This window comes from Pongo abelii, chromosome 3 (assembly GCF_028885655.2).
Source record: "Pongo abelii isolate AG06213 chromosome 3, NHGRI_mPonAbe1-v2.0_pri, whole genome shotgun sequence".
Taxonomy (NCBI): domain Eukaryota; kingdom Metazoa; phylum Chordata; class Mammalia; order Primates; family Hominidae; genus Pongo; species Pongo abelii.
The window spans coordinates 146,950,510-146,970,986 of record NC_071988.2 but is presented as its reverse complement, the minus strand read 5'-3'; the positions used below and the strand labels follow the sequence as shown (position 1 = coordinate 146,970,986).

At 32.7% G+C, this 20,477-nt stretch overlaps 1 protein-coding gene and 1 long non-coding RNA gene across 4 annotated transcripts in view; one reads left to right on the top strand and one right to left on the bottom strand.

Annotated features, from left to right (window-relative positions):
- The window catches only part of FAT4 (FAT atypical cadherin 4), a 183,091-nt gene that overhangs the window by 80,302 nt on the left and 82,312 nt on the right, over nucleotides 1-20,477 (bottom strand). For all 3 annotated transcript variants that reach the window (XM_024246169.2, XM_054554467.1, XM_063723654.1), the window contains 4 exons: nucleotides 12,540-12,801; nucleotides 10,889-11,239; nucleotides 3,868-4,790; nucleotides 3,050-3,224 (listed from right to left, as the gene is read on the bottom strand). In XM_024246169.2, the coding sequence (XP_024101937.2) occupies nucleotides 3,050-3,224; nucleotides 3,868-4,790; nucleotides 10,889-11,239; nucleotides 12,540-12,801 (1,711 nt within the window). The remainder of the gene's footprint in view (nucleotides 1-3,049; nucleotides 3,225-3,867; nucleotides 4,791-10,888; nucleotides 11,240-12,539; nucleotides 12,802-20,477) is intronic.
- Nucleotides 3,105-20,198, top strand: LOC129059073 (uncharacterized). The gene is made up of 3 exons (XR_008524750.1): nucleotides 3,105-3,248; nucleotides 17,346-17,415; nucleotides 20,110-20,198. It is a non-coding gene; the product is annotated as an uncharacterized LOC129059073 (long non-coding RNA).

The following is a 20,477-nucleotide window of genomic DNA, read 5'->3' as shown; positions in this document are numbered from 1 at the left end:
AGATAAATGGACAGAGACCAAGTTATTTAATCCCATGTATTCAATGGTAAGACATTTAAATTTTATTCTTAGAAATCATTGCAGGGTCTCTATGCAAGAGATAGGGTATGATGATCTAATTTATAGTTTTAAATGTTCTTGGGTTGCCTGTTGGATAATGCACCATGCAGGAGAAAAGATAGGCAGTTAGCAAGCTATCATACTACCACAGCTTAGACTAAGGAGGTTGTTTTGGAGGTAAAGAAAAGTGGATAAATTCAGGACACTTTTGGACATTTTTGAAGCTGAGTCTCCTTGTTAATGAATTTGTTGGATATGGTGTACAGAGGAAGAGGAATGAAGAATAATAACAAGGTTTGCCTTCAGCAATTGTGAAATGATCTATGGAGCAATTCATTTAAGGTAGGGAGGTGAATAGAAGTCAAAAGTGTTACTTTGGCCTTACTAAGCTTGAAATGTCTAGCAAACATGCTGACTGACATTAATAGCTAAAATAAGTATTTCTTTTTATCTATTCGATCAATAAACTTTCATATAGATATTAGTATTTCCAATCATAGATACAAACATGAAGGAATAGAAAGTTGTCGAAGGTCATGTAGCTGGGAATGTCAGAGGTAGGATGTGAACTGGGGTTTAACTGTAAAGTCTATGTATTTAACTACAGGATATACTTCCATTTCTAAATTAATTATCTGAATTCATTTTTTAAAGTATACTCTTCTAGTTTCCCTGATAATTTCCTGCTACTTGCTCCATTTAAAACATTATTTTATTTATTGCACATATGAGAAAATGGTAAGGCAAATTCTTGTAAGAAAGGCTACTTAGGAGTAGAATGCCTAACCCATATGAAGGACATAACTGCTTTTGAGCAAATTCTCCTTTAAACCATGTAGTAGTATCTGCATTACTATACCAGGTGGATGTGTTAGCCTCCTATGAGTTTCTACTTGGTACAGTAAATATTTCCAGAAGAAATAACTATAAGTAATGCATAATGAAGGCCGAATATCCATACTTTCTGTTATAGCTAAGCAACATATCATCAGTAATGGAATTGTAGTCTGTTTAGCAATTTAATTATCTACAGGAAAAATGAGATATAATTATTATACTCTCTTCCGGTTTTGTAATTTAGTAATGTAACTTTTAGCACCACATACATATGATAGTGTGGTTGCAGCTTATTGGAGCAGTAGACAGGAGTAGTTAGAGTTTCCAAATGTGCTACTCTGTAACCATGCAATCAGTAAATAAAAATACGATGATAGTTTAAATGGTAATGTTTTCTCCCTCCCACATTGAAACATTTAGTGGTTTCCATGATTAAAAACTGCCACTGCAATCTGTGCCATATTGATGAAGTTGACTTATCCCTGGGCTAAGGTAATAGTTCAAAAAAATGCAAAGGAAAGGTGATTTGTGAGATAAAGAATTACACTCTCAAACTTTTTTTGAAACACTTTGATATTTTCTAGGCCCTTAGAACACTACAGATTTGAGAAAAACATTGCATCTGGGATCTAATACCATATTTTTCTGAAATTTCTCATGTCATCTACAAGTTTGACTTTTGAATGAAAACAGTGAATATGTAATTTAAGTCCTCTGTCAAGAGATCTCATTCTTGGAAAATATGATTAAACTGTAGATTCTAAAACTGGATGTCTAAAACTCACATTCTCCTGAAAAAAGTGGTTATTCATGAGTATCCTAGGGAATTCATTCCAAGATCACCCAGTTCAACTTTCCTGACAACTTTTGTTTTCTGTATCACTCATAAAAGTGAACTTCAGACATCTAATTGAGTATTTATCCACCAGTGGCCTCAGAAATGCCCGTCTAATTCAGAGCAACTCGAAAAACAGTGCCTATGGAGAGCTGTGCTTTGAAACAAGGTTTAATTAATGCTTTCATTTTTAGAGCTGCCAAAACACCATGACTTAGGATACTAATGTCACTGAAACTCATTTGTGCCTCCCATCATGGTCTTCAGCAACATTTTTAAAGCTTTGAGTGACAGGCTTCCACATATCGTAATGTTACTGATAATCTGATTGCTCACCCTCCATAACTTAGGATCCTCCATAACTCTATTGGGCAGAATCTTCACACATCTGATCTGCATATTTCTTATTTAATAGAAATTAGGGTTAGACTTCTGTTATTTATCCTTATACTAATAATTCCAAGTCCTGGTTTCCCCCGACCCTGATTTTCAAGGCTGATGGCATCAGGAACTTATAGTTTGGCTCCCTGGAACCAGGACTTGGTTCTTGAGCAGCCTGCACATTTAGACCAATGCTTCACTGAATACTGACCCACCTTCTAGTGAAAGCTCCTCCTAACAGACTCACTCACCCATGTCTATCAGAAGAGAAGAAGTGGTTGGAACCATCTACATGTTTCCAAAGCTAAAGTACTTTAAATGCCCCTAGCTCAGGAAGTAGAGTGTAAGGTCACATCCAGAGGTACTCAATCGGCTTATAGGGCAACAATTCATTCCATTTTATGGGAATAGGACTTAGGTGGCGATGACCTTAAGCCCTTGCCACTTATATATAAATGTCATAAAGTGAATGATGTGCCATCAATAACATAGAGGCAATCAGAATTTCAAGCATTAGTAAAAGTGAACAAATATTTCATTTAATGGCAAACAGAAAATACTGCATACTCATATTATGAAGAAATTATTATTATTTAATTTATTTGTTTATTTTGAGATGAGTTTCATTCTTGTTGCCCAGGCTGGAGAACAGTGGTGTGATTTCGGCTCACTGCAACCTCCGCCTCCTGGGTTCAAGCAATTCTCCTGCCTCAGCCTTCTGCGTAGCTGGGATTACAGGCACGCACCATCATGTCCAGCTAATGTTTGTATTTTTAGTAGTGATGGGGTTTCATCATGTTGGTCAGGCTAGTCTTGAACTCCTGACCTCAAGTAATCCATCCACCTCGGCCTCCCAAAGTGCTGGGATTACAGGTGTGAGCCACCGCGCCTGGCCTAGAAATTATTTACAAATGAACAAGGGTATATTGGACTTACCTGAATCTGTAGCTGTAATCATTAAGACAAAGTGCTCTTTTGTTTCCCGATCCAGACTCTGTGTTACTCCAAGTTCTCCACTGGCTGAGAGAGTAAAAGCACTGTCTTCATTACCACCAAACAGAACATATGAGAGTTTGCTGTTAGATCCTTGATCATCATCTCTTGCCACCACCTGTAGAATAGTATATACCATGATGTGAGTAAAGCAAATAATGCATCTCATGAAATAAAATGCCTCCATTAAAAAAACAACGAGGTAAAACTATGTTAAGAGATTCCAAAGATATATTTTTAGATTTTCAACTAAAAAATAAAAATGGCACACTATAGTATGTATCACCCTAGTCTATTTGTGTAAAAATATGTGTAAAGCTAATGCACAGCATTTTTGGAAGGCTTCATAAAAATTTTTAAGAGCAGTTTCACCTAGGTAGTTAAATATATGAAGGAAAAGAGTAGAACAATATTTATAACAAAGTTTTCAAACATTTCCATCATTTTAGTTTTTTACTATGTGCAGATATTATCCTTTTGGAACAAAATTCAAAAACACAAATACATAAATGTGTGCAACATGAGTATACACAAAAGAAAGCTAGTAAAATACAATAGTTTCATCGATGAGGAAATTAAGAGGTTCTTAGGTATGATGTTTATAAACCTTTCCTTTTCAAAATTTGCTGTATCTGCAATTGAGCATTTATGGATGAGAATGAGGAGAGAACAGGGGAAGCGTAAACGCTGTAGAAGAGGGGAGGTTTTCAAATAGATGTCTTATAATTAAGACAACACTTGCTTTATTTAAATATACTGACCTGAAGAATTGTTCTGGGTAGTGTCCCTAAATTCTCAGGGACGTTTACAGAATACGGAGATAGCTCAAATACAGGAACAAAGTCATTAATATCCAGTAGAACAATGCTGACCGTGGAGGTATCAGTTCTGGGTGTGCTGCCTCGATCTGTTGCCTGAACAGTTAAATGGTAGGTAGGGGTCTTTTCTCTATCCAAAGGTTTAGCGACAGTGATGGCACCTGTGACAGAGTCTATCCGAAATTCCTGATTGGTATTACCATTAACAATGCCATAGCGAACCTGTCCATTTGTGCCTTCATCTCCATCTGCTGCAAACACTTGTATTATATCTGTTCCAGTAAGTGTGTTTTCATTAATCTCCACTTTATACAAAGCTTGTGCAAAGATGGGGTTGTTATCATTGATGTCAAGTACCATAACTACAACCTCTGTAGATGAAGAGAGAGACTGTTGACCTTTGTCTGTAGCCACCACTGTTAGAGTATAATTAGAAACTTCTTCTCTGTCCAGTTCTCCAGTGAGCCTCACTTCACCATCAATGGTCCCAATACTGAACTTGTTTCCCAAAGGGTTCAGCAGAGTGTACTCAATATAGCTGTTTGGGCCACTATCTGGGTCAGTTGCTTGAGCTTTGAAAACAACAGTATCAATAGGTGTATTTTCTGGAATGTATGTCAATTTAGGGGAAAGAAATGTCGGTGGGTTATCATTTACATCCAACAAAATAATGGAGACTTGAGCAGTGCTTGTGAATCTGGAGGCTGGAATCTGTGGCAGGTCATGCACCTGAACAACCAAGTTGTAGAAGGACTGACTTTCCCGATCCAAAGCTTTTAGGACTTTGAGTACACCATTCTTGTCAACAGTAAACTGCCCAAGGCTATCACCTGAAGCAATGCTATAAGTCAATTGAGAGTTGATGCCTGAAATTAAAGGGAAGAAAAAATTTTCTTAAACATATGCTGATTGCAGAACAAGCTATAGCAAAACTTTTGGCAAGGAATTTGGCATGTTTGATATGCCATGCATCCAAACACACTTTAGGAAATCCTGTGAACAAATGATCTATATACTGCTTGCTTTTTACTAGGGTGTTGAAATGTTAAATTACAAAAGTAAAGAGGAGAAAAATATTCCGGAGAGCAGATATTTTTCTATATATTTCCTTGTTTCTATCACATAATTCCTGATGGTCCAACACTAACAGTGCCACACGCTATACTATTAGCCAAACATTTGTAACTCTAATAATTTAGGGAGGCTGACACCAATTTTCAAGAAAGGGTAATAAAATGTTCTGATGTATGGCATTAGTCATGAATGCTGTAAGTGTACTTTTATATTTTGTGTTAAAATCAATAAATACTTATTAATTTCTATTAAGTGTCTAGCTAAGTAATGGACCTTTGAGACAATAGTTCTTTCAAATTTTATTAAACATATTTAAAGTTTCTAAAAAGTATTTTTAAAGAAATTGTTAGCAGTAAAATTATACATAAAACTTTCCAAATATAAATGCTGATGCTATTATTGGACTGTATTTAGATACTGTTGATTTTTCTTAGGATCATGTGTCATTTTTTAGTTTAAAAATTGTTTCTAAATCCTCACTTCAGAAAATGATTGCAGAGATTCTTATAACAAAAATGATGTGGAGCATATACATCATCTTACATGTTTTAGTAACTAAAGGTAAATAACAAATAAGCAGTGAAAACAGAAAGAAGTCAGTTTCTGCCTCAGAGTGGTGTTTTCTTCTCTGGCCTATAACGATATGTGCATTTTTATATCTTATCCTAATGACATTGGAAAAATTACAGGATATTATGATAAAAACATACTGTACATCCAGGTAATCTATCTTTAATAAAGATGTATATTCTAGGACTAGCAAATATCTACTGACTAACCTGAATTACCTACAATTAGCTTCTATATTTCTAACATTAATTTCAACTATCCAGGTTTCTGAATTCTACCTATGAGAAATGATGTTCACTTTTGGCAAAAGTCGTCTAGAACAATTTACCCACCCTTTTACTCTTTTCTTTAAAAAAATTCTTTCTCACTATTCTATGAATACTTCAGTTAACTTTTGCCTTTTTTTGAACTTCATCAAGTTCTTTAAGAAGTCAAATTTGAGTATGAGATTTTTTTCTACCATGTAGAACTCAATGTTTTAAAAAACGCCACACTTACTCTTATTCTGTGACTTTATTCTCTCTAATATCATTTGCCTAATTTGAAACATGGGGAAAATACATATGAATATAACTTTCAGACAATGACTTATTAACAAAAATTTCTAGGATAAACAATGATTGAGTAAATCGTTGAAAGGGTAGTTTATTTTTCCCCCCCATTATGAGTTGTGACTTTTAATCTTTATAGTTTATTTAAGACTACTCACAAGTGAACAAGGAAGAGGTTATAAAGTTCAGAATACTTAGAAGTTTGAAGATCAGGAAAAATATAAATAAATAAAGCTAATAGGTGTCAGAGGTCAATTCACCCGCAGGAAAGAAACAGAATTGTAGAATCTGACTAGAACAAGGTTAACAGCCTATTTCAACCCCTTGTCTTAAAGTTCCACAGGCTTTAGAGGATAAAAATTTCCACTATCTTCACATATATATAAAGCTTTTAGGACTTTCATTACAACATAAATATACGTATATACATTATATTGTGTGCGTATATATATTTACTCAAACATTATAACATATATATGAGTATCTATATATACACACATACAATTTATTTTTAATTATGTGTATACGTGTGTTTCTATTAATGTTTACATACATAGTTACGTTTAATTACTTTTTAAGAAAATTTTCTGCATTTTCTATGAAAAAGTTCATCAGTAAATATTGAATCCCCATTCTTTTGGGGACATGACTATTATTGAGAAATGCAGTTATGAAAACACCTGAATGAAAATAAATACCAACAAGCAAAGATATAAAATTTAATTCTAGAGAAGCATATAAAATCTTTCATATCTAAGATCAAAACATTAAAAATACTGACATTTTACATGGCCTATGATTTCTACATAAATCAACAGAAATGAGAGCAATCAAATCAAGTATCTGATCATCCTTAGTCCATCATGTATGCTACTTCCTTGAGTAAACAGCTAAATTGCAGAGGCAAAAAGAGAACACGATCCCAAAATTTTACAGCGTTGTTGTAAACAGCAGAACAGCCTCTTTTATGAAGGCAAAAAGTTTGGTAGATGAATGGGTAAGGGAAGTAATAAATTTTAAGCTAACTAAAAGTATAACAAAAGAAAAATTTGCTTTTATATTCAAATACATAATGACAAATATATTAACAACATTAAAAATAAACTGAAGATAATTATTATTGTTGATGAAACAAATAAAAAATATAACTATTTTTACATAAAATATTGCCATATTATAGAAGAAGTAGCTCTCATCTCAGGAACTGAAAATTAATTGCCGCAATTACAGGTCATGGAATCCATCTGCATTTACTTTACTGTAAAGAAAATAACTTTTCATTTCTGACAAGTCTAAAAAGTGACTTTGGCCATATACACTACATCTAAAAAATACATGCAGACATAGCAAAACTCAAATTTCTCCCTGAATATTTGAAGTATACTGAAAAATACTAAGCTCAGACCATTTTTTTCTATTTTTGCAACAAATATCTGAACCATGAGACAGTAAACACATTATTTTAAAATTATTATTTTTACATTGTTTTGAATTCTAAGCTTTATCCATAAGTGTTGCAATTTAAATTTAGTGGGCTTTAATGGCCCACCAGATCTTTAAACTTCAAACAGTCCACTGTGAACCATTTGTGTTCAATGTTCTCCAAGTCATTTAGTTACATGATTCTTCCTGGCAGTTTTATTGCATACGTATGGTTTTATGGTTTCGTCATATAAAAATATATATATAAAATATATATATACACACAAATACACACACACAATATATAGATATATACATATCTATATATAGTATTTCAGTCTCATAAATAATTTTGTTCTAAGAAGCACAGCACATAAATATATATTATAAATATATAAAATGTATATAAATAGTAAAATATATTTTAAAAGTATAGGTGTATAGTTTCATGCTATAAAATATGTATATTTACTCACAATATATAAATGCTATCTTCTAATTTCTATAAAGAACTAATATTTGTCAACTTCTCACATAGCTACAACACATAGAAGTGTTTTGAATAACATCCATCTTTATAAAGCAGTTTCAACAAGGTCATCGGATCACTGGAATATATGAAACTCAATGGTCTGTATTGTATACCAATATTATATAGCTACTTTTATTCAGAAAAATTCCAATTGTATTATTAGCAAAACATTTTAATATGACTTCCCAATATTTAAAGTGTAAATAATTTATAGGATAATAAAATAACCATCAAAGCCAGAATATTTCCGTGATGCTCCTATTTAAATAGTTTTCCTCAATGTAATACCGTACGCATAGTAGTCTTGATACTAACAGAGGTATTACCCTTCTTGTGAAAAGAGTAAAACATCTGATTTATTTTTATGAAATCATCATGTAAGCTAAATTTTAAACTCTGACAGAATCCATAGACAGATAACAGATTGTGACATTTATTTTCATATAAAATTCCTTCATCTAAAAAGATGATAATATTACCCCATTGGAACCTTCTGATCAGAGATTGAGATTTATTTGTGAATTTGTTGTTTTTAAAAAATGTCTGACTAATATTGTCTGTGAAATACTTGAGACCCTTTTGTGTAACTGAGCTGGAAATTTTTACAAACAAGCTTACCCTTGTACAGCCTTATCACTGTCCTTGAAATTCAGAAAGAATAGGAATTGTGTCGTATATTTTATGTCAAGGTGCAGGAAATTACACTGATAAACGTATTCAAAACTAAAACAATGAATAAATATAGCTTGAAACTTTTACTCAATGCAATTAAAGGAAAAATATCACAAAAACTTACTTAGAGTCAATGGTAAATGTATTTCTGTGCTTACATGTGCATGCAATATTCCAGCAGGTTTTTGACAAACAAAGTTCTTTTCTTTTTCTTTTTACTTTTTTGGTATCTTCCCAGTTTCCCTATATTTTAAGTTATGATGGTAAATAAAACTTATTCCAGGAAAACATACAATTCTATGAAACAATGGGCTCTCTCTAATACATAACTAATAAATCACAAAGAAACATGGTGGAAAATTCTTCACTGTAGAAAAGTTGAGCACAGTCACAGGACAAATAAGAATATATGATTAGCTTTGAAAATATTCTTATCTACGGAATAGGTAAACTAACTAAAAGTTATAGCAAAGAAATCAATCTCCAAAATAGGGATTAACCTCAATTATATACAGATATCTAATTGGAGTCAATCCACAGACCTGGGATGAGGTACATGAAATAGAGTGTGCAATGTTCTTAGGCCAGGACTGGGTACATGCAAAACACTTGACAGATGTCAGTTCTTGAGATTATTATTAACATCGTTAACATTAAAGTATTGTTACTAGCAATAGTAGTAGTACTAGCATTACAGCTGTATCTATTTTAGATATATCTTTGTGCCCAATTTTAACTGCACTTAAATTAGAGGAGGAAACATCAAAATGCTCTTACTCAATGAATTCTAAAGAAAGTATTTCCCATTTTACTTATTGAAACATATATAAAATACTGTGCTTTTTGCTTCTCATATCGTTCCAAGTGCCATTTATAGACACTATGAAAAGGAAACTAAGTATAGAATAGAATGTTAAAATAGAATAGTATTCTGAGATTTCACAAATCATCCAAGTCATAAGAATAAGGAAATTCTAAATTGAGATAGATATGCCTGTCACTAGAGACCTATTTCTTCTTCAAAGTACTGCCCCTTGTTTTATATACTGATGAGACAATTTAGTTGCATCCAACGTAAGGGAAAAACACATTCTAATTTTCCAGACAATTCAGTTAAAGATTGATAATCCATACAATGTTTTCTCTAATGCTATATTATATGATATGTGTACTTACAAAACAGGTGTTAGAAGAAAAGCCAAAGGAGTCAGCTATTAAAATAAAGTTTGCCATTTGCTTTTGCAATAAATATAAATCAAACACATGTAAAGTATAAATTTAATGCAAAATTTTAACTTGATCATTTAGCACAAATTAAACAGAACTGAGACTGTTCGAGCTAAAATGAAACCTAGTTAAAATATTATTAGCTGGGCTGGGTGCAGTGGCTCACACCTGCAATCCCAGTACTTTGGGAGGCCAAGGCAGGCGAGTCACCTGAGGTCAGGAGCTCGAGATTAGCCTGACCAACATGGAGAAACCCTGTCTCTACTAAAAATACAAAATTAGCCGGGCGTGGTGGTGCATGCCTGTAATCCTAGCTACTCGGGAGGTTGAGGCAGGAGAATTGCTTGAACCTGGGAGGTGGAGGTTGCAGTGAGCCGAGATTGCATCATTGCACTCCAGTCTGGGCAACAAGAGTGAAACTCTGTCTCAAAAAAAAAAAAAAAAAAAAAAAAATTATTAGCCATTTGTCAGTCAAAAATACGAAACTTAGTTTTTGCATTCGTAAGCATTTTTATTTAAGTCTTTGGTTTCATTTTGCTTTGAAATTCTATCCTTTTCAAGTTAAAATAACATATGTAAACTTAATATTTTTATTTATGTAACAAAATTATTCAAAAAAAAGTGGTCATTGACTTCCACATTGCTAAATTGAAACATGACCCTACATTTAGGGGGAAAAATAAGATAAAGTTTATAAAACAATACAAGGTATGTTTTCTGTTATAAATAAGAATTTAACCGATAAAGTACTTAATTTTTAAAATCTTCTATAGTTCAGTTATAATTCTATTCCTCAACCTCAGATCTATATTCACAAAATGCATTTTTGTGACAGCTCAACACGATAAATAAATGTATTATAAATCTGATGACAGTTTATAGATGTTTTAAAAATTATATTAAATAAAATACATACCATCATCTGCATCAGTAACATTAAACACAAGAACAGTAGATCCTACAGGTAGATTCTCCATTAAAGATGTGCTGTATGAATTCAAGCTGAAAATAGGTGGATTATCATTTATATCTAGAATATTGAAATAAACTCTGATAGTAGTAAATTGTCCCCCACCGTCTTCTGCTCGAACAGTGAGGATATAATATTGCTGTACTTCATAATCTAATAATCGAGTCAAATTAAAGACCCCAGTAATGGGATTCAGGAAAAAGATGCCATCTTCATCATCTTCATTCACAATATATGTAATTTCTCCATTCACACCAGAGTCATCATCCGTGGCCAAAATGGCTGCTACCAAAGAACCTATCAAAAGAATAAATTAATAGTATAAAATCAAGGAAGCAAGAAGTATTACTAAGAGAACATATAGAAAGAGACCAAAAAATGTATTTGTACAGTAAAATATCTTAACTGAGAACCGCTATGAAAATACAGTGAACATAACATTCTGCAGATTTTGATATTACCATTTCCCTATTAGAATACAGTATGTGACATATCAGATATCCAGTGGACCTCAGGCTTCAGCATAAATTTCCTGAGGAATTAATAATACATCTGATGCTATGTTTCCATCTAGCAGTACCTATCCATAAATATACTGATGAATTCAATCAACATTTAAGGTAGCATATTGGTAGTGTCAGGAACTGAGGATTCCAAAAAATATATAGACTTATGCCCTGGTGATACTACTCTAGAACTTATGTGGTCATTGCAATAACTAAGTCAAGAAATAAGTGTGATGGGATTTCCATAAAGGACTTGCACAAGGTATCTTGAGGAGTGAAGAAAAAACTGCAGGTAGAAGGAGTCCCCTGTAGATGTTTAATTCCTTTGCCAAATGGAGTTTCTAAAATGTATGGCTTATCATGAATAATCATTCCAAATGTAATTCAGAATAAAATTTTAATTTTACATAAAAATTTCCAATAATGGGAATGAAGCATACGCACACACACCAGAAACATGGATATTGAGTACTCAGACTAAAAAAATCACAATATAATATGTTCAAAGAAGCAAGATTATAATTAAAGATTCCATTTCTCATAACACTTACTGGGCATTTGCTAATACCCAAGCCCTGTGTTAGCAAACTCAATGTACTTTCTAAATTATCCTTTATCTTAATTCTAACAGGAATTACTGTTTCCATTTACAGGATAGAGAATTGAAACTAAGAGAAATGAATTAACTTGCCGTTGGTCACACAGCTAGTGAGCGTTAGAATCAATATTCACAGTTTTTCATGTATTTTTTTTTGCTGTTCTTTTTATACATAGCCCCAAAATCACATTAGACATTTTTAAAGCAGAAAGAGTACCAAAACTGTGGTTGACAGAAGATTAATAACCCATGTCACAAATACTTTCAGACACATAAATGGCTAACCTCATTCATCCTACAAAAATTAGCCATTTGCTTGAGAATTTTACCAAAGATCGTTAATGAAAAGATCCAACAATCCAGCATATATATTTTTATAACTAGTAGTATATGATTAAAAACTAATCATTGATTAAGAGCAGCTGAAACATAGTACGTAATTTTGGTTCAAAAGCGATTCTTGCAAAATACACATAAGAGACCCATTACCTACCAGGAATTGTGTCTTCAGGAATGTCAAAAGAGTACACAGGTCTAGAAAATTTGGGTGTATGATCATTCACATCACTGACAGTGATATTAATTCTCATATCCGAGGACTGAAGACCATCATCAGCACGAACTAGCAATGAATATTTGGAGCGGCGTTCCCTGTCCAACCGCCTGGTTGCTATCAGATCTCCGGATTCTGGGTCAATGCGAAAACTATCATCAGCTCCACTAATGATAGTGTATGTGACGAGAGCATTTGCACCCTAAAAAAAGAGACCAAGCATCTGAGCTATTGGAAGTAGAAAAGCATTGCTCCTTACGTTTTCTTTTGAACACGTATTTGACAAAGGAAGGCTTTTTGGCTTTAAGTTCATATGATATTATAAGACTTAGACAGGTAATGAGAGATAAACTTACTAACTAACTAAACTTACTAAGGTGGTAAAAGCTTTGTATGCCCCAAATTACAAAACATTGCTGAAAGAAATCAACAAAGATACAAACAAATGGAAAGACATCTCAAGTTCATGCATTGGAAGACTTACTATTGTTAAAATGTCCATGTTATCTATGCAATTTACAAATTCAATACAATTTATATCAAAATCCTAACAGCATTTTTTATAGAAATAGGTAAAGCAATTCCAAAATTCATACGAAACCACAAAGGAGCCTAAATAGCCAAAACAATCTTGAGAAAGATAAACAAAGTTAGAGGTATCGTGCTTCCTGATTTTAAAATATACTACAAAGTTACAGTAATGAACAAGTATGGAGCTGGCATAAAGACACACATATAGACAAACCAAACAGACTAGAAAGCCTATAAATAAATCCATGCATGATAGTCAATTGATATCCCATAAGGGTGCCAAGGATATATAATAGGGAAAGGATAGTCACTTCAACAAGTGGTGTTGGGAAAACTGGATACCCATATGCAAAAGAATGCAAATATACATTATACACAAATATCAATTTAAAATGGATTAAAGACTTAAAATTAAGACCTGAAACTATAGAACTCCTAGAAGAAAATTGCTAAAAGATAGCCTGGGCAATTATTTCATGTATATGACTCCCAAAACAAGCAACATAAGCAAAAGCAGACAAGTGAAAGTATATCAAACTAAAGTTTCTCTACAGTAAACAGTCGAGAAAATGAAAAGGCAATCTATGGGATGTGAGAAAATATTTGCAAACTGTATATCTGATAGAAAGTTAATTTTCAAAATATATAAATAAGTCATACAACATAATAGCTATAAGTTTGGTAATCCAATAAAAAAATGGTTAAGGTCTTATATAGATGTTTCTTTAAAAGAATACATAAAAATGGCCAACAAGTGGCCAGGCACGGTGGCTCACGCCTATAATCCCAGTACTTTGGGAGGCCAAGGTGGGCGGATCACAAGGTCAGGAGATCGAGACCATCCTGGCCAACATGGTGAAACCCCGTCTCTACTAAAAAAAAAATTCAAAAAATTAGCCGGGCGTGGTGGCAGGCGCCTGTAGTCCCAGCTACTCGGGAGGCTGATGCAGGAGAATGGCATGAACTCGGGAGGCAGAGCTTGCAGTGAGCCGAGATTGCACCACTGTACTCTAGCCTAGGTAACAGAGCGAGACTCTTGTCTCAAAAAAAAAAAAGACCAACAAGTATATAAAAAATACTCAGTGTCATTAATCATCAGGGAAATGCAAATCAAAACCACAATGAGAAATCACCTCACACTTGTTGGCATGGCTATCATAACAAATAAACCAAAACAAGTGTTGGTGAAGAAGTGGAGAAATTGGAACCCTTGTACACTATTGGTGGGAATGCAAAATGATGCAGCTGTTGTGGAAAAACAGTATGGAGGTCCTCAAAAAAATAACAAATAGAATCACCGTATGATCCAGCAATCCTTTTTTCACAATGGTCATGATTTGGAAACAAACTAAATAGCCATTAACAAATGAATAGATAAAAAAAGGTGATATAGGTTTAGCATCCCTAATCAAAACAAATCCAAAATCCAAATGCCCCCAAATCCAAACATTTCCAAGTGCCAATATGATGTTCAAAGGAAATGCTTATTGGAACATTTCAGATTTTGACATTTCAGATTAGGGATGCTAAATCAGGATGTATAATGCAACTTCCAAAATTAAAAAAAAAAAAAGGAATTTGAGACACTTCTGGTCCCAAGTATTTCGGATAAGAAATACTCAACCTGCACATACATAAAAAGGAATATTATTCAGCTCAAAAACAAAAGGAAATCCTGCCATATGTGACTACATGGATGAGCCTTAAGGATGTTATATTAGATAGTCACAGAAGGACAAACACTGCTTGATAGGTATTTATATATATGAAGTATCTAAAATGGTCAAACACAGAGAAGCAGGGAGTAGAATGGTGGTTTTCCAGGACAAACAGTAGGGAGAAATCAGGAGCTTATAAGCCATGTGTATACATCTTCACTTATGCAAGAGGAATAATTTCTAGATCTACTGTAGAACATTGTGCCTATAGTTAACAATACTGTATTGTACATTTAGAAATCTTTTAAAAGGGCAGATCTCACATTAATGTTCTTATCACAATAAAATAAAAATAAAAGCATATCAAATGAATACAATATTTTACAGTCATTCACTATTCATGGACTTGGCTTACTTACTGTTGAACAGTGTGTTAGAGTGGACAATTTTAATATAGAGCAAAAGAAGAAAGTCAAGCTAAAATGTTAGAGTATCAGTATATTTTTTGAGAACCTCAAATATAACACAACTTTGCCTCAATTCTACAGCCAAGGAACCCCAATATTGTTCTAATTGGAAGCAATCTTTTAAGGATATTGACATTGCAGTATGGACTAGTGTAGGGAGAGGCCAGAGAAGGCAGAGTGTGAATACAGTTGGGGCCCAAGAGACTGAGGCTTCATTTCCCCCAAGTTGGTGAAACTGTTCTGTAAAATGAAAGTCCCTGTTCTGGAAAATGAAAATGGGGGTGATTTCCTATGTACTCTCAGGTCTTTGAGCTGTGACCCTCAAAATTCTGAACTAGAGAGATGGCAGAGAGAAAAATAGAATATTCATAGTGTTTGCTAGCTGCTAAACACCACCTTGAGCACATCAATTCCAGGACACTAATTAATTTGTTAAAGGCAAACTAGCAAGGTAAGTACTATTAGAATGCCCATTTTAAAAGAAATTAAGAGATTGGAATCCTGGCCGTCTTGCTCCAGAACTTACTCTGAATCAATACATGGGACAAATTAGTAAAATTTGACAGATCATTGAAAATAGAAATAATACTAATAGCTCTCTCGTTTGCTCAACATTTCCATATATATTCTCACATTTTTAACAACCCCATGTGCAAAGTAAAAGCAAAGAAGAAAAAAAAAGTCTTTTTAAATTTCAAGTTACTTTGGCTGGGAATTAAGAGAGTACTCTTACTGAGGACATTTCAAGAATAGGACCTGCTTTGATGCAGGATAAATAGGAAGTGAAATTTTATTTGTGGTGAATTAGGGATTAAAGAATAGCTTCATAGAAATGGTTATCTGGCAATTAGAGATTTGGGAATGAGGTTTAAGATAAATATCTGAAAGTCATTTTATGTGAGTGTCAGTTGAAGCCAAAAGAGTTGTTCAGAAATTAAATTAGAATAGAGAGAGATAGGAACACTCATATAAGGACTGAATAAGGATGGTGAAGGAATGGGAAGAAAGAAGAGAAGCAAGGATCAGCAGAGGAAGAAGGAAGAGAAATATTTCTTAATTCTGTATATTATAATCAAAATACTGAGTTTAATATACCCTGTGCTGATTGAGATATGATGCTCTGGGGCCATACTTTTGGGGTTGAATTTGTGCTCCATTTGTTAGTCATGTGGCATTGGACCACATACTTAACCTCTCCAAGCCCATGCTTCCTCATCTGTACACTGGGATGATAATATTACCTGCCAAAAAGGATTGTTTTGGAGGTTAATTTAGTGAATATAAATTTTAAAAACCTAGAACAACCCTTGACAAATAGTAAGCACAGGAAAATGATAGTTGTTATTTTATTCTTATTCTTACTATTTTCTTAGAAACATGATGGCTTAAATGTATTTGATGACTTAGACTTCTGCAAATGAATAATTTAAATCAAAATATAACTAGAGTTGCTATATATCCATGGGAAAACACAGTATCGGATTTCCTATTATATGTTATTATTGAGCTTGACACTAGGTATAAGTAGTGCTAGAAATGTTGACTTCAAAAATTACTCTTTAATTTAATATACTTACCTAAAACAAATATACCATTTATTGTAATTAACCTCTAGGAATGTATTTATTAAAATATAAAGACACAGAGCTCTCAAGGAGAATATTAGGAAGAAGGTAAGTTTGGAGTGTATAGGCATATAAAGCTGACACAGTGGGGGATTACGGCATCCACAGTTTCCATACATCTTTTCCATCATAGCTTACATACATTTTTTTCCTTCATGGTCAAACATATAAGGAGATGATTTCTAACAGTCTAAAGCAAAAATATTCCTGCTATAGTTAGTGTTAGTTTGTACTGTATTCTTCAGGCCAGTCTTAACATTTAGTAAAATGAATACCTCAAAGCACATTTAAATTTAATAATGGAACAGCTGAGTCTAAGACATTACCCACATTTACCTTGTATATTCAGGTGTACGTTGAATATCTAACATATTTATTGTAATTTTATGGTTTAACAAAAACATTCAATAAGCATGTGAGACTTCTAATCTGACCACACTCTGTACATTTGTTCTGTTTCACTAGGAATTCCATTATTTTGGTAAAGTGGGTGAGGTATGGAAGTAGCTACATTTAATTCTGACCCATGAAAATAGTAAGTACTTGGAAATTAAGGTAAAAAAAAGAAACGAAAACCTATTTAATGCTTTAACAAAAATGGTTTGATATTTAGAAATGCCCTGTTTACAAATGGGCTGTAATAAATAATAATATTCCTAAAGTTGTAATAATTTTTCTGAAAAGAGGCAAACACATCAGACTGTGTTAATAAAAAACAATCTTTTTCATATTCAAAATCAGCTGATGTGGTGAATTCATAATATTAGTGAATGTCTGAAAATATCTGGCCAAGAGTAATGATTTAATTAGGTCTTTTGAAAAGTCTATTTACTTAATATTCAAAATATGCCATATCAGCAACAAAACAAGAAACAAATATCATGTTTCAGCTGCACTGCAGTGGAAATAATGCTGGTTAAAAATATTCTGCTCTCCTGATGAACCACAGAGACAAAAGCACATGGAAGGAATTCTAAAAGTAAATAGCTATAAATTTCAAATGCATATTAGAACCTTAAATAGTATTTTCAAAAACATGTATGGTACCACGAAGCAAAGTTTGAGTATCCTGGCTCATTACTAGCATAATTCTGTTTATAAAAGGGAACAAAAGACATACAGAGTAATGTGCTTCTGAAACTTGTAAATCTTGATCCAACACATTTCAAATGATGTCTAAATTAAGTTCAACATGTACATGTTGTTCTATAAAATTGTAATTCCTTTACCCAGGCTTTGTTCTACAGTGCCCTACAAGAGTTCCTATAGCGTACTAACACTTATATGTTAGGTAAAGTAATTAATGAAAAGTATATAAATAATTTTTAAAAATCTACACAATTGGCTGATGACCTACATAATCTTGAGTCTTAAACTAGATGAAGAAAGAAAACAGAGCCAGAATTTGAAAAGAGAGAAAACTTTAAAAATATTTTTCCCCAAATTTGGCTAAGAGGTAAGGAACTGAGAATAAAGTAGAAAATAAAACAAAGATTTATCTAAAAGCATTAATATTTATTATAAGCAAGTAAAAACAACAACAAAAGGAAAACAGCCCAAAATTCTAAATGCCATAGGCAGCCATTCTACTTAACATGAAACCAAAGACATGTGAGTTCCTCATGTCAAGAGTTATAGTCAGTCAGCAGTTATTAAAACGTTATTAAATTGTTTAAGAGAAAAATGCATTTAAGAAGATAAACAACTTTGTGAGCTTTTTCTTTAAAAAACAATGGTTGTAGTTTTACTGAAATGCCCCCCTTTCCTTTAATGTTGTAGGTACACCTAGTTACTCCCTTCCATCCTCTTTGCTTTTCTACACTCACACACAAACAAATCTAGTTACAAGAATGTGGTGATTTTTATGCCTTCAGGCACAGTCACACCTCATACATATTGTCAGCATCCCTGTCTACCCTTGAATTGCTAACAGCCTTCCCTCCAATTCTCTTGTTTATTCCAAAGTTACAGCCTTATACTTTTCTGGCCCTAATTCCCCACTCTGTCTCATCTCAGAAGTACTTCTTATATATCCTAGCTATCATCACTTTACATTCTGTATTTTTCTTAACTAGCATGTCTAAGTGATAACACCTGCATGGTTACTTATGTTTTTTTTTTTAAACTTAAAAAACAAAGCTCAGTAGAAATAAAATAAAAATTCACAAAAACAAGTGTTGGTCTAAATACCTAGATGTATAAGGACCTTCCTAGGCTTCCTCTAGTCTCATCATAAATGTAAACATAGCTTAAAAGATGAACTTGGAGGCAATGCAAGTGTGTGCACACATACACCAACACACATACGGAAGTCAGATGGAGAAAAATAAGAATGCTAGCAGTATTGCATTTATACTAATACTTATATGAAATATTCTTAAAGAGAAAATATTGGGAGGGAAATAAAATTATAACAGTATCAAGAGAATAGTATTAAAAGGGTTGAGTGTTGGAATCTCTGAAATAACCATTTCTTAAGAGAGCAGTATGATGATTAAAACAACTAAATTTCCAAATACAATTCTACCTGTGATTTCTGTAATTCCTATTAAATAATCCCACGCTAATTACAATATTCCATGGAGTAAATATCCATCCCACTAGAATATCTATTATAAGTAACATGATTATTACTTCATTCTTTTAAAGTGATTAGAATAAATCACTTCAAATAAATGAGTTTTATTTGCTCTATTCTTAGAGAGAGTATAACCAATGAAATAGTCATTACAATTTCAATTATTTGATGTCAATTGTCCTATGCCAATTACGTGAGTTTTTTTTTGTTATTGCTGCTACTTTCAAATAAGAGTTAATGAAATTTTATGAATTGATAAATCAAAATGTATATTATCAATGACAAACTTTAAGAAAATGAAATATTTACTGAATTATGGCTAATGATATCATATATCTACCAACAATAGAAATATTAAGTCAGATAACTCTTTTAAAGCTAGCTAAATTTGAAATAAATGTGAACTTCACATTGTAAAATTGAGTAGAATGTACTAAATATAAAACATCATATCTTTTCTAATAGCAAATTGCAATTACCTAAATGTCTATGCTTTATTTTGTTCATTTGTAATAGTTAGATTTTGGCAAAATTTATAAATGGCTAAGTCATTACCTGTCTGTATTGGCAGTTAAAATTATTTTATTATTTATTTATTTACATTTTTAAGGTTACAGAAATACATTTATAAAGCACTTATTCATATTCCAGGAATCAAGTTTCTGATATTTCTGAGTTTAGATGAGAGGAAGAAAATTAAATTCTCTGTTCTGTGTTCGGCTTGGCTTAAGGAGAAAGAGGTAAGGAGATACTGGTGTCTGGAAAGTTAGTCCTCTTTCTTAAACTCCAGAACATTAATTGAACTCCTTACCCAGTAAGGAGAAAATAAGCTATGGAGTTTTTTTCATAAGAAAAAATATAAATCACAAATTATTTGTTTCCATGCCATTTGAAACATAATAATTACATAGCTGAACTTAATATATAAATATAGAAAATAGTAATCTAAACCTTAAAATTCTGTAGTTTTAAATTATTTGCTTTTAACAATTACAAATAAAATAACAAATCCTTAGCTT